Raw genomic sequence first — 12,221 nt, 5'->3', positions numbered from 1 at the left:
CATCGTAAAATGCAGAACCAGCAATCATAAATAAAGGCCAAGGTCTTATCCTTTCCTTGCCACTTCGTGTAGTAAATGGCATATGAATTTTTTGTTTCTCTGCAGCTAACTTTGGTGCTCATTGAGACCCGCTCGCTAGCTGCGTTCTTTCGCACACAGCGTATGCAAATTCGGCTAAGTAACGGCATGGCAGGCGATCGCACGGCTCTTGGCGTGCAATCACTTTGTGTATGCAGACGCCCACCAGCCTGTCTTAAGCCGCCCACTAACGCAATGTCATCTCCGGGAAGTGTATGCAACCATCGGTACATCGGGTATCATAGGAAGCGAACGCAGCGCTTGAGGTTGACTATATCTTACCTCAAGCACTGCGATCACTTGAGTGTAAAAAACAGCCAGGTGATGAATACAATGACACTTCCTTTGTATACGGCATTGAGGTACTCAGGCACGCCTGCATTCACACCTCCACACGCCCGTTTCCAGTGGCCTGCCCCTGTCACCACCCACAAACAGCTTCTCCTGTCACTCACTTTGCTGGGCAGTTTATGAGCAGTGAGCAAATGCTTCCCGAGCTTTTGCACTGGTTCACGCACGCGCACGGCGATGCATACGCATGCGCACAATGCGAACATCGGCCAGCTACAAGCGAATGCTTCTTAGCGTCCTGGTCTGAATCAGGTCCTTAGCTTTTGATTTTTTTTTCTTTAACACTATAAAACATTGCTTGTTTGATTTTACATGCCCTGGCTTAAGCCCTTGGGCATAGGCCTTCGTAGATTACGTTGACGGCCTTGTATAGTCATCATGACTGCTGGCAGCACTAGTATGTGGTTCCTGCTCTCTTCTCATTTGATCGTCCTCCATATCAACAAACTTACACTGCGGTCTGACCGGCAGTGTCACCGAACTAAAATACGTAACTACTAAGCAGCACACACACACAAAAAGACAAGGATCTTTTTATTTTTTGTGGAATGCTAAGCTGTTTAACTTTTATATTTTTATATTCTTTTACACTGGGGAAGAGTACCCCTGGACGAGGCAGCAGCCAGGGGCGCCAAGAGGGGGGGCAGTACTAATTACCCGGGCCTGGGCTTTCTGGAGGGGCCCGGACCCAGTGCCCCCCCCTCTTACATCACAGCAGCCCAGCACACGTTGCTGTGTGCTGGGCTGCACTAGGAGACTGCTCACGGCTGCTAAGTCTCCTATGCCTGTGGGGGGAGCGATCACACTGATATCGCCCCCCACTGACTAAGCGCCGGGCTGAGGAGCTCACAGTGCCCCCCTCCCCAGCGTGCAGAGTCTCTTATCGGCACTGCAAAAGATGCTTTTTCTTTTTTTTTCCTCCTAAGGGAGCATGGCCACACCTCCCACGATTAGGCCACGACCCCCTTTACCCGGGCACGGCGCGGCTATCGAAGCTATTTTGTATGGAGGAATGGGGTAAAATTCTTACAAGCCGATGTTCAGGATTAATCAACTAATCAATTACCGGAAGTGTTTATAAGCAGTTATTACAAGGGGGTCATACCAGATACTGAAAGCAAAGGTTCACATACTTTTGACACTCACAGATATGTGATATTGGATCGTTTTCCTCAATAAAATCATGAGCACGTCTAATTTATTTGTCTCATCTGTTTGATTTGGTTCTCATTATCTACTTTTAGAACTTGTGTGAAAATCTGAGGTAGTTTTAGGCCAAATTTCAGCAGAAATACAGAAAATTCTGAAGGGTTCACAAACTTTCAAGCAGCACTGTAATTTGTATTAAATGGAGAGAAAAGCATTGGGTTATCTTGATTGCGATACGATAAGGGAAATAGATACCACAGGCACATACATTAGATAAACAATTAGAGGATGACATGTTAAAGCGCAATAATAGTCCTCTAGAAATGGGGAGGTTTAGTCATACAGTGAATAGCTGGATATAGCACATTTCCACAAGACCTTTCCATGAACTGTTTTTCTTCAGAGTTTCAGATTCTCTTGTCATGTCATTGTCTACATGACACCTATCAAAGAGGATAGGTGATTTTCTCTGCAACCAAAAGTTTATTATTTCTCTATAGTGCAGATAGATCATCAGTGGAATCTTAAGTGGGAGATCTCCATGGTTTATGTAACTTTTATACCAAGTACCACGTAAGGTCTTTTATATTTATTCCAGGTACGCCCTAAAGTTTGTAACATTTTACCAAGCACCCATCATGCCAGTTGTGTAATAATAAATGCAGTCTTTGGGCACCGTTTTATGTAGAGAATCTAAAAAAAATGTTCTAGAAAATATCTTTGCTGTGCACTGTGGCTCAGTGGTTAACATTGTTCAGGGCTCATTAGTGTGATTCTGACTAAGATATACATTTTCTAAGCTGTGCTTTGCAATGCCTCTGCATCTGAGGCGGTTTCAGACTCTGGATTTAAATGGGTAAGGATATTTGTTTTTTGTTTTTTTAAACCAACTATAACATAGGGGTCTATTTACTAAGCAGTGTTAGGCATGCTTGCCGACTTTTCACTCCCTCCTTCCGGGAGGGAGCTGTCTGGCTTTCTCAGCGGGGGGCGGGTCGCGATAAAACAAAGTGGGCGTGGCCTGGAAGATGACACATATTTGAGGCGGAGCATGTGGCGTGACAGCGTGATCGCATCATCGTGGCCCTGCCCCCTGTTCACAATTATTAATGGCATTGTGAAGCAGGGGGCGGGGCCACGATGATGCAATTCAGCACAAATCGCGTCCACATCCCCTCCGCAGCCGGAATTTATATTTATATTGTAAGTGTGGGGGGGACAGGATGGGACGCCGGGGGTGCGGGAGGCTTGCCTGCCTTTCCGGGAGGCCGGGAGCAGCACCCGATATTCGGGAGGCTCCCAGCCGAATCAGGAGGGTAGGCAAGTATGGTGTTAGGAGACAGATTGAAAAGTGATAAGGTGCCAGCCAATCAGCTCCTAACTGCCATCTCACAGGCTGTGTTTGAAAAATGACAGTTGGGAGCTGATTGGCTGGCACCTTATCACTTTTCACTTTGTCTCCTAACACTGCATAGTAAATAGACTCCTTAGAGGTCTATTCAGCATTTGCCACATATTTTACTACCAAGTTAATGCCGCATTTCTGGTTGTTTGCATATTCCGTTTTTCAAAATATTTAACATCTTCACCCTGCTGGGACAGATAAAACAGCCATCTTTGGAAAGCTTATATCGCCAGTGATTCACATGTAAGAAATCTTTTGCAAATGTGATAGACCTTTTCAGTGGTGGTTGGTAGGGTGCACATGTGCGAGCCAGTAAGGGCACTAAGTAATATGCGCTATTGTTAGGTTTTTAACGAAATAAGCAAAAAGCGGAGTCCTAATATTTGCAAAAAGAAGGTGCAGACATCCGTGATTTCTCCAATGTTTTCAGTTAAATAAATGTAGAGTTAAGGAGCATACACAGACAATATGCTTCCTGAGCGATATCGTCTAGTGTGTCCGTGGCAGGCTGTGCTCAATGTCGTTCATGACACTGAGCACACCCGCTGAACGATATAATTAATGATATCGTTCAGCGCCCGGCTCTCTCCCTCATTCCCCAACATGGCGTGCATGTTTACCCGATGAACGACAAAGACAAACGACCCGCGGGAACGCGCATCGTCATTATCGTTCATCGTTTTGGTGCAAAAAATGGACGATATAGTGAACGACTGAACGATAACTATATCGTTTACCGTTCAGTCGTCCACTTTATCGCCCAGTGTGTACGCACCTTTACAGAAAGTTCTGATAAAGTATTTTATTTGTTTAATAAATAGACCCCAGACAGTGACAGTTTATAGTGGCGCTAGCAAAACATTGGCCACCTCACTCAACATAAGAGTCAGAAGTGGCGGAAAGTTTACAGATTTACAATATAGCACGGGCTGAGAAACTGGCACTCAGTAAATGATTTGCACTTTTACACCTTAAACTACTGAAAATGACAGGAAACGTGCTGCAAAATGGAATCACAACATGCAGTGTATTGTATGCTAAAGGATTTCCACTGTAACTCAATCCTTAAATAAAATGGCTGGCTGCATCTTCCTGCCGCTTTATTGTAAAGGTGGTAGGTTTGTATAACCTTAGAGCTATTTAAGAATTAATCAATCATGGAAGCATAAAAAAGAAGCTACTCTGTCATTTATAGACATAGTAAAGTCTCATGGAAAGCAAAAACCGTGCAGGTTTGAATAATTAAAGGCCTCTTGTCTAAACGCTTAATCCAAGCTCACATGCTGATGAAAGACGACCTAGAGCTGGGGCCGCCTGCTATTGTACAACGGATCTTTAGTAAATAATGCTACAACCAGATGATTTGGTGACTCTCGTAGCATTTGCTGTTCCATAGCATCCTCCTGAGATACCACCACACTGGGGAGGAGGAAGGGTGAAATAGAGGAGACCGTTAATGGAAGACGACACACACTTGATGAGAGTGATCAGAGAAATGCGGTTGGAGATCAACAAGCTAGAGAAGGAGAACAAAGAGCTTCGGGGAGAGCTAAGTCAGGTTGGACACAAGACAATAACTGCAAAGGAGCGAGAAATGAGAACTGGCATCAAATGTGACCACCCAGGGACAGAAGAGCTGGTGTGCATACGCAGGAATGGCTCTGTCGGATCTGCTGACATGCTGCAGGAGCAGACAGGTATTATTTCTTCCCTTACCTAAACACTATGGTGGGGCGATTATGAACAACATGTATAGATCTAAAAGCAATAAATAAAAATGCTATAAACAAGATTTAAAAACATTTCTAACAAAAATTACTTTGACTACAATATCCACATCTGCTCTCTTATTACTTAGATCTATGTTTTATATCTAACAATTACAGGGATAATGGGATATACTTTTTAATTTTTCAACTTTAATTGTTATATTATTTCTTACAACTTTATTATTTTGAAGAAACATGTAATATCATAGACCGGTGCCCTAGTCACTAGTTCTGACATCAGGGGCGCTGTGTCAAGAATTATCTGGATTTCAGTAAATCCAGATCATTTCTTTTATGCAGGTAGCACCAGTGATCATGTCACTGTATTTTCCTGCCTGTTATCAGGGTACCTCTGTGATGCATGGCAGTAGAGATCCCTAGAACATTGCTTTCCCTATGTGTCTAAGGGCCGGATTCAATTAAAGGCGAAAAGCCGCGATGGACGAAAAGCGTTCGCCGATGCAATGTTTTCGCCACATTCCCGCGTATCGCCCTATTCAATTCCAGGACGTTTTCACATGTGCAAAAAGTCCATAGGCAAAAACAGGCGTAACATTTTCTCCACCCAGAGGCAGCAGAAAAGTTGTGCAAAATCTCTATTTTGGGCTAAAAATGTGGGGACTTGGTTCAGAACCCTTTGGACACCCTCCTAATGACTAATTAGGCCAAAAAAATAAAAAATATATATCTTAATTCCCCCTTAAAAAGTCATGTCATTTTTGGGGTGAAAATCTAAAAAGTGTTTGAAAATGGGTATAAAATAAAGTAGTAGGGTCTGGTATTTTGGGGTGCTGTATGGCCCATACAGGTGATTATAGGATTGCTAGAGGCCGCAGCAGGTGTTTTTTCTTTACTTGTTTTAAAAGGCACTTTAGAGATCCAAAAATATACTTGTACTCATTTAAATGTACCCCCAATTTAATTACAGCAATAATTTTTCACAAAAGAAATTGCTTTAGAACATTTTTCCAAACTTATGCAAATATGCATATAACAGGCCTTTGAGTCAATATATAGAAGTGTATTAATAGCCCTAATAAAAATATACTTTTATCAGGGCTATTACTACATTTCTATATTGATTTCCAGGGTCAGTTAGGCTTTTTATGGGGTGCAGACTGATTTCCCCCAAATAAGCAGTCCTTTATCGCTAGTTTCGCCATTCGCTGCATTTGCATATATGCGTTTTCTAATTGAATGGGGCAAAAAGTTAGAGAGCACATTGTGAAAGTACGCAAAAACGTCACGTCCAAACAGGCGAATGAGGAAAATAGATTGCAGCAGCAAATGCATTTCGCCTGTAATTGAATCCGCCCCTTAGTATCATGTGGAAGTGTCATCATCCCAACCTTTGCCATGATAGAAAAATGCTTGCATAACCTAGAAACATCACAGTGAGTACTTGTACCCCAGGTATCCTTGACGTTTACATTCATTTTCTGAAGTGTGCTAGAAAAATGACAGTAAGACTATAGCACTTGTTTTTGTTGGGATACGTTCAGTATTCCGATGCAGCCACACAGGAGATGTCGGCGCTTAGAAGACCGGAGACGGAATCCAGACACATGTCAGATATGGCGCCGGCATCCCGAATGTAAGTAGTGGGGTTGTGGGGGAGGGTTAGGCACTGGGGGAAGGGTTAGGCACTAGGGGGGAGGGTTAGGCACTAGGGGGGAGGGTTAGGTACTAGGGGAGAAGGTTGGGTTTAGGGTGCGGGGTGGTTAGGTTTAAGCACTAGGGGGGAGGGTAGGTTCAGGCACTGGGGAGGCAGGGTTAGGTTTAGAGTAGGGAGAGGGGGTAACGACAGGTGTCTGTATCCTAACCCTGTCGGGTATATCGTCCAGTGTGTATGCACTTACCGACGAACTATGCGCGCTCCCACGGGTTGTTAGTGATATCCCCAGTCGTCTGTACATGCAGTCCAATCTGAGGATATCGTTAGCGATGACATGCGGCTGAAAGCAACATGGCTGTGGTTTGTATGCAGGCCCGGATTAAGGCTTGTGGGGGCCCCAGGGTCGAGCCCAGCCGTGCCCCCAGTAGCAGTCTGCCCCAGCAGTGTCCCCAGTAGCAGTCCCCCCTCAACAGTGGTCCCCCCAGGAGTACCCCTAGTAGTAATCCCCCTCTATGCTGTGTCCCCCAGTAGTGGTCCCACCAGTGTGCAGTGCCCCCAGTAGTAGTCCCCCTAGCAGTGCCCCTAGTAGTCCGCCCAGGAGTGCCCCTAGTAGTCCCCCCCAGTAACCCCCCCAGCAGTGCCCCTTGTAGTACTCCCTACAGTGCCCCTAGTAGTACAACCCCCAGCAGTGCCCCTTGTAGTACCCCCTGCAGTGCCCCTAGTAGTAGTACCCCCCCAGCAGTGCCCTTTGTAGTTCCCCCCCAGCAGTGCCCCTTGTAGTACCCGCTGCAGTGCCCCTAGTAACCCCCCCCCCAGACACACACACACAAAAAAAAACAACTTCCACTTACCTTAATCCTCGCTCTGTCGTCTGCTCCTCCGTCCGGCGTCCTCCCGGGCCGGCCCGCTCTGCATGATGGGAGAGACGACATGGCGGGAGCCGGAAGACAGAGGCTCTGGCAGTGGGAGCAGCAGCCGATGAGAGTCTGTGTGACTCTCATCGGCTGCTAAAACAAACACACAGCTGCCGTCCACACTACCGCCCTGCCCCAAGCTGATGCAGCAACACTGACTGTGCTGCTGCATGCAGTAGAATGGCCGCAGCTGCAGAGCGCCCTCCTCCCGGGTACAGGTGCCCGCCGCATCCGACATCACTGGGTACACACATCGTCCAGTGTCCACATTATGACAATGTCAATATTATGCCTATGTCAACATTCTGAATGTCAACATTCTTACTATGATGACATTCTGCTGTCGACATTTGGAATGTCAACATTTTGACTCCATATCCAAGTTCTTTAAAAATGTAGGCACTTATCAGAGCCAGTGGAAGCACTGTTGTTGACCTAGGCTGTGCCCCTCAATGGTGGCTTTTTACGGGAAAGAGTGAGGGTGACATCTTTGCATTGGAAGAGCAGAACTGGGCAGTATTAAGTGACGTCCTGTATAAAGAACTCAGAAGTGTTCCGTTACCCAAATTTCTCTGTCTACTGTACCTATAGATGCAAATAAGTACTTTTATCTGGGTTCGGTACGGGAAGTCGACACAATAAGGTATGACTCCTACATGGTTAAAAAGCTCTAAGTAGCATTACACCCGTGAAGGGATCCCGGCGCCAGGTCAACATATTCACTGTGGGCACATTGAGTGATGCCCTCCTGCTCGCTTCTGCACTCAGTCATGTTAAAAAGATGCTTAGTGAATATGTATTAGCAATGTTATAATTTTCCCAGCCCTTTTGCATGTGCCAAACAGTACATAGTCAATCTTCTTCAAAGATCCCTTGGTGACCCAATGATGGTTGGAGATTATAGGTTCTTACAGGAACCAACTGAACCTAGGCTGCTTTATCTGTCTAACGTATACTGCTGCAGCCACTGTATAACGTCCACTGTCTGTCCTGCTATTAACCTATGAAGTTATCCAGGCCCTAACGCCGTATTCTCTACAGAGCAAGGTGTAATATAGTGATGTTATACAAATAACTAATAAGGTTGGAGGTGCTCTCAGAATCTTGAGCATGGACCATGTTATCGTCATACTACTGAATTTTTGCAATAGTTGATTAAAAACATGAATATTTGACCTAAACACATCATCTAATTGGCTTGGTGTTAGTGTCATCTTTTTGCTGTTTATTCATTTTTCTGAGCTCTAAATCGGCTTAGTTTGGGATGGCAGATTGGGTGTGTATAGGATATACATATTCAATTATATCAACTGTTATTCTATAGAGTGTTCAGGCACAACCATTTCACATCTTGATATATGATATGTTCTTTCTTGCTGCTGGAAATTGCATGTAATAGGGAATACAGAGAGAAACTGTCTATTATTGTGATATACAAGAGCCTATGGGAGGTATAAGATGACCACACCAGTCTAAGATACAATTACGTGCCAATTCAGCGACATTGATGTTGTGAAATGCAGTTGGGCTATTTAACAAATTCAAACATCACATGATATTCAGATTCTTAAAATGTCATGTTCCAGGCCAAAGCTGGATTAAGAGGAGGGGCCTCCAGACCCCCTGGCCAGAGAACACTGCTCCATGCACTGTGCAATTCCGCAGTGGGGACAAGCCGGATGACAAGTGGGGTGTGTAGCCCATTGTGCCCATCCTTTTCCCAGCAACTGCTCAACTTTTCCCGTGTCACTGTCCTGCTGCGCCTATCCTTGGCTGCCTAGGCCCTGTGCCCAGGTCTGTCCCCACACATCCAAGCATTTCCTGGCACTGTCACCACAGTTGAGTCTTGTCCTCACAGGTAGCAGAGCCAGTGGGGACGGACCAGATTATGAAGGGGGAGCAGGCTTAATGACTAGTGGGGGCGGTGCTGACAAGAGGGGGAGGGCCAGATGAGTGGGGGCAGAAACCCTATTTTAAGAAAGCTTAATCCAGCCCTGTTCCAGGCACTGGGGATGATTCTGAGCCGGTTGCATCTCTGTGCATAGATGCACACAGTGATGTTTTATATACAGTGGAAGCGTATGTTACATATCTATGTGTATCTCCATCCTTTTAAGTCCTATGAGTCCTGCAGAACTTGGACAGATCTATGTTTCTGTGAAACTGGGTGTTTTGGGTGAGGGTACAATGCGAGCACTCAGGACTGCCCTGACCTGTGGGAGTGTTGTGCGTGTGTATGATAAGCTCCTTGTGATCCTGACTCATACGTGCGGGGAAGAGGAGCCTGTTTCTGACAGATCTTTTGCACCTAGCATGAGGCCAATACTAATAATGATGGTTGTGGCAGCTGACGTAAAATCAAAGGGCGGCAGGTTTCCAGTTGCCAAAGCATGAACCCCTACATGAGCCCTACGGACTCTCCTCTATAAGTAAAGAAGACTAAAGCTGGCCACACACTAGACCAACTTTCATCCAACCAGCCAACTAGTTGATTGGTTGGAATGAAACTCTAGTAAGGAATGAAAGCAAATGACAATCAGCAATTTGCTCCCAAACGCCGGAAAATGGACAAAAACTGTTGTTTGTACAAATTGTGTAGATCAAACAGTTAACAAATTTGTCTGACGGCCATTTTTATCTGTTTTCTGGCATTTAGGAACAAATTGCTGATCATCAGTTACTCCCATACGTTACCAGATTTTCATTCCAACCAATCAACTAGTTGGCTGGTTGGATGTAAGGTGGTCTAGTGTGTGGCCAGCTTTAGAGCCCGATGCAGGAGCACATGAGCTACTGCCGGCCGACTTTATGCAGATGCCACTAGAAACTCCTTCTCTAGTGTACATCCATGCAGCCAAATGTGCAATGACTGAGATGCCTAGGGGTAAAGTAACAGTTTTTAGAAATGGAGAAGTTCCCCATAGCAACCAAACAGATTCTACTTAACATTTAATTAGCACCTTCTAGAATATAATAGCTAGAATCTGATTGGTTGCTATGGACAACATCTCTACTTCTAAAAACTCTCCCTTTAGTAAATACACCCCCTGGAATCATCTTCTGTACACGCAGAAATACTGATTGGTGAGACCATAGGCGCCACCATCGGTTGCACCATAGAAACTTGCAGCAGTCCTATGGCAGGTGCAGTTTGTCTATCTGACCTCCTATGCCTGCGAGTGTGCATCTTGTACGCTGCTGCTCTCAGTGACACACCTGGGATACTGCCATAACACAGACACTGAACGCTCATCACTTCTCTACAACCTTTTTGATACCGTGCGTCTCGACCGCAGCAGCACCTTTGTGTGTATAGTACTTTGTGTCACACGTGGGCCATCGGAGTTTCAGGAATTTTAACGCATATGCAGTTGCAAAGAAACCCCAAAACCTGCTCATCTATGTGCAGATTGGCATTACGTGCGTTTTGCGTGCTGCTCTGAACCAGGCCCTTAGTGACATCTCAGACCACTGACTACTGAGCTTACAGGTAACACAGGAACAAGCCGTCATTAAATAGAATATTGAATGATACCATAATATATTACATGCTTACCTTAATAGGCAAAGGGTTAATTAGAATGTAAATCATATAGACCAATATCACTTATCAATTCCAGATTATACAGAATACTCCCCAGTGTTACTCATAGGGACCAAACTGATTTTATACTCGGAAAATCCAAGGAGGTTACAGTATGTTACACTTATGGTGCATAGACAATGATAACGATATTGTTGAACGATCTCCCAGGTGTGCTGGATGATCGATATCGATCATCCAGCACACCACCAATCCAAGCAATGTTTAACAATGTCAAAGAAAACTTCAGCTTTTAATTTAAGCACGAAGGTGAAAGTTTCTGATGAATGGGGTCATTTGTTACAAAAATGGAAAGCAGCTAATATCCCATACATCACCTGCAGTGGCAAGAAACAGCTCAGACCATGGCTACTTTCTGCTAGTAGTGGATCTGCTACTGCTCTTACGTTGGGTACACACTTGGGTGGCAGGTCAGCCAAGGACCGATCTAACAATTGGGGCGTGCATACACACTTGGCAATCGCCCGGCCAATATGTGTAGCCAGCAGAGCCATTTGAATAAGCCCACCCACTTGTGACATCATATTCAATGGCTTTTGTGGGCGACATGTCTGGCAGTCGGTGGGTCGGCCGTACTAGATTGCTAGACTCTTCAGGGAGGAATGGTGATTGCTGATATTTCAGTGAGTCTCCCTGACAATCACATTGAGTTGGCAAGTATGCCTAGGAACCATCCCGTTCCCTTCTCATTATTTCCCTGCTTAATACATACTTACCGTATTATGTTACAGGATCAAAGGGGTCCCACGTCATACAAAAATTATCAAATTCAGACACAGTAGTGTATTAAAGTCAGGTTCGGTATGGGATGCTGGCGGTCAGGAGTGCTCCCTAACCCTCCCTTCCTGGTGCCTAAACCTAACCCCCCCCAGTGCCAAAACCTAACCTCCCCCTCCCCGCACCCTAAACCTACCTCTCCCCCCTTAGTACCTAACCCTTGCCCTAGTGCCTAACCCTCCCCACTAACCCTCCCCACTTAGTGCCTAACCCTCTCCCTAACCCCGCTACTTACCTTCGGGATGCCAGCGCTGGGATTCTGACAGGTGTCGGGATTCCGGCACCGGCATTCTGAGTGCCGGAATCTCCACAGTCTGTATTATTACCACAGCCCGTTAAGATCACATATGGGCCTACTTATTAAGCCCAAAATTACCATTCCTCTGAAAATGGCTGCATGCTGCATTTCTGGGCTTCAGGGCTATTTAACAAGAGGGTACAGCAGAATATATTGGAGCTAACTGGTTCAACATATGCAGCCCCATAGATGTCTAAAACTAGATTTTACAAATTCTGTGGCGCAGATATTGTAGGCTGCATTTACATTTTAATAACATAT

General features: G+C 45.3%; 1 protein-coding gene across 1 annotated transcript in view; it reads left to right on the top strand.

Moving 5' to 3' along the window:
* Window positions 1–4,439: 4,439 nt before the first annotated feature.
* The window catches only part of CCDC195 (coiled-coil domain containing 195), a 40,681-nt gene continuing 32,899 nt past the window's right edge, over window positions 4,440–12,221 (top strand). The window contains exon 1 of the mRNA XM_088446261.1: window positions 4,440–4,680. Coding sequence (XP_088302387.1) covers window positions 4,440–4,680 — 241 coding nt within the window. The remainder of the gene's footprint in view (window positions 4,681–12,221) is intronic.

The sequence above is a fragment of the Taudactylus pleione genome, unplaced genomic scaffold, assembly GCF_031769625.1.
Source record: "Taudactylus pleione unplaced genomic scaffold, aTauple2 ptg000395l, whole genome shotgun sequence".
NCBI lineage: Eukaryota > Metazoa > Chordata > Amphibia > Anura > Myobatrachidae > Taudactylus > Taudactylus pleione.
The sequence above is the reverse complement of the archived record's forward strand: the minus strand, read 5'-3'. Positions and strand labels throughout refer to the sequence as shown.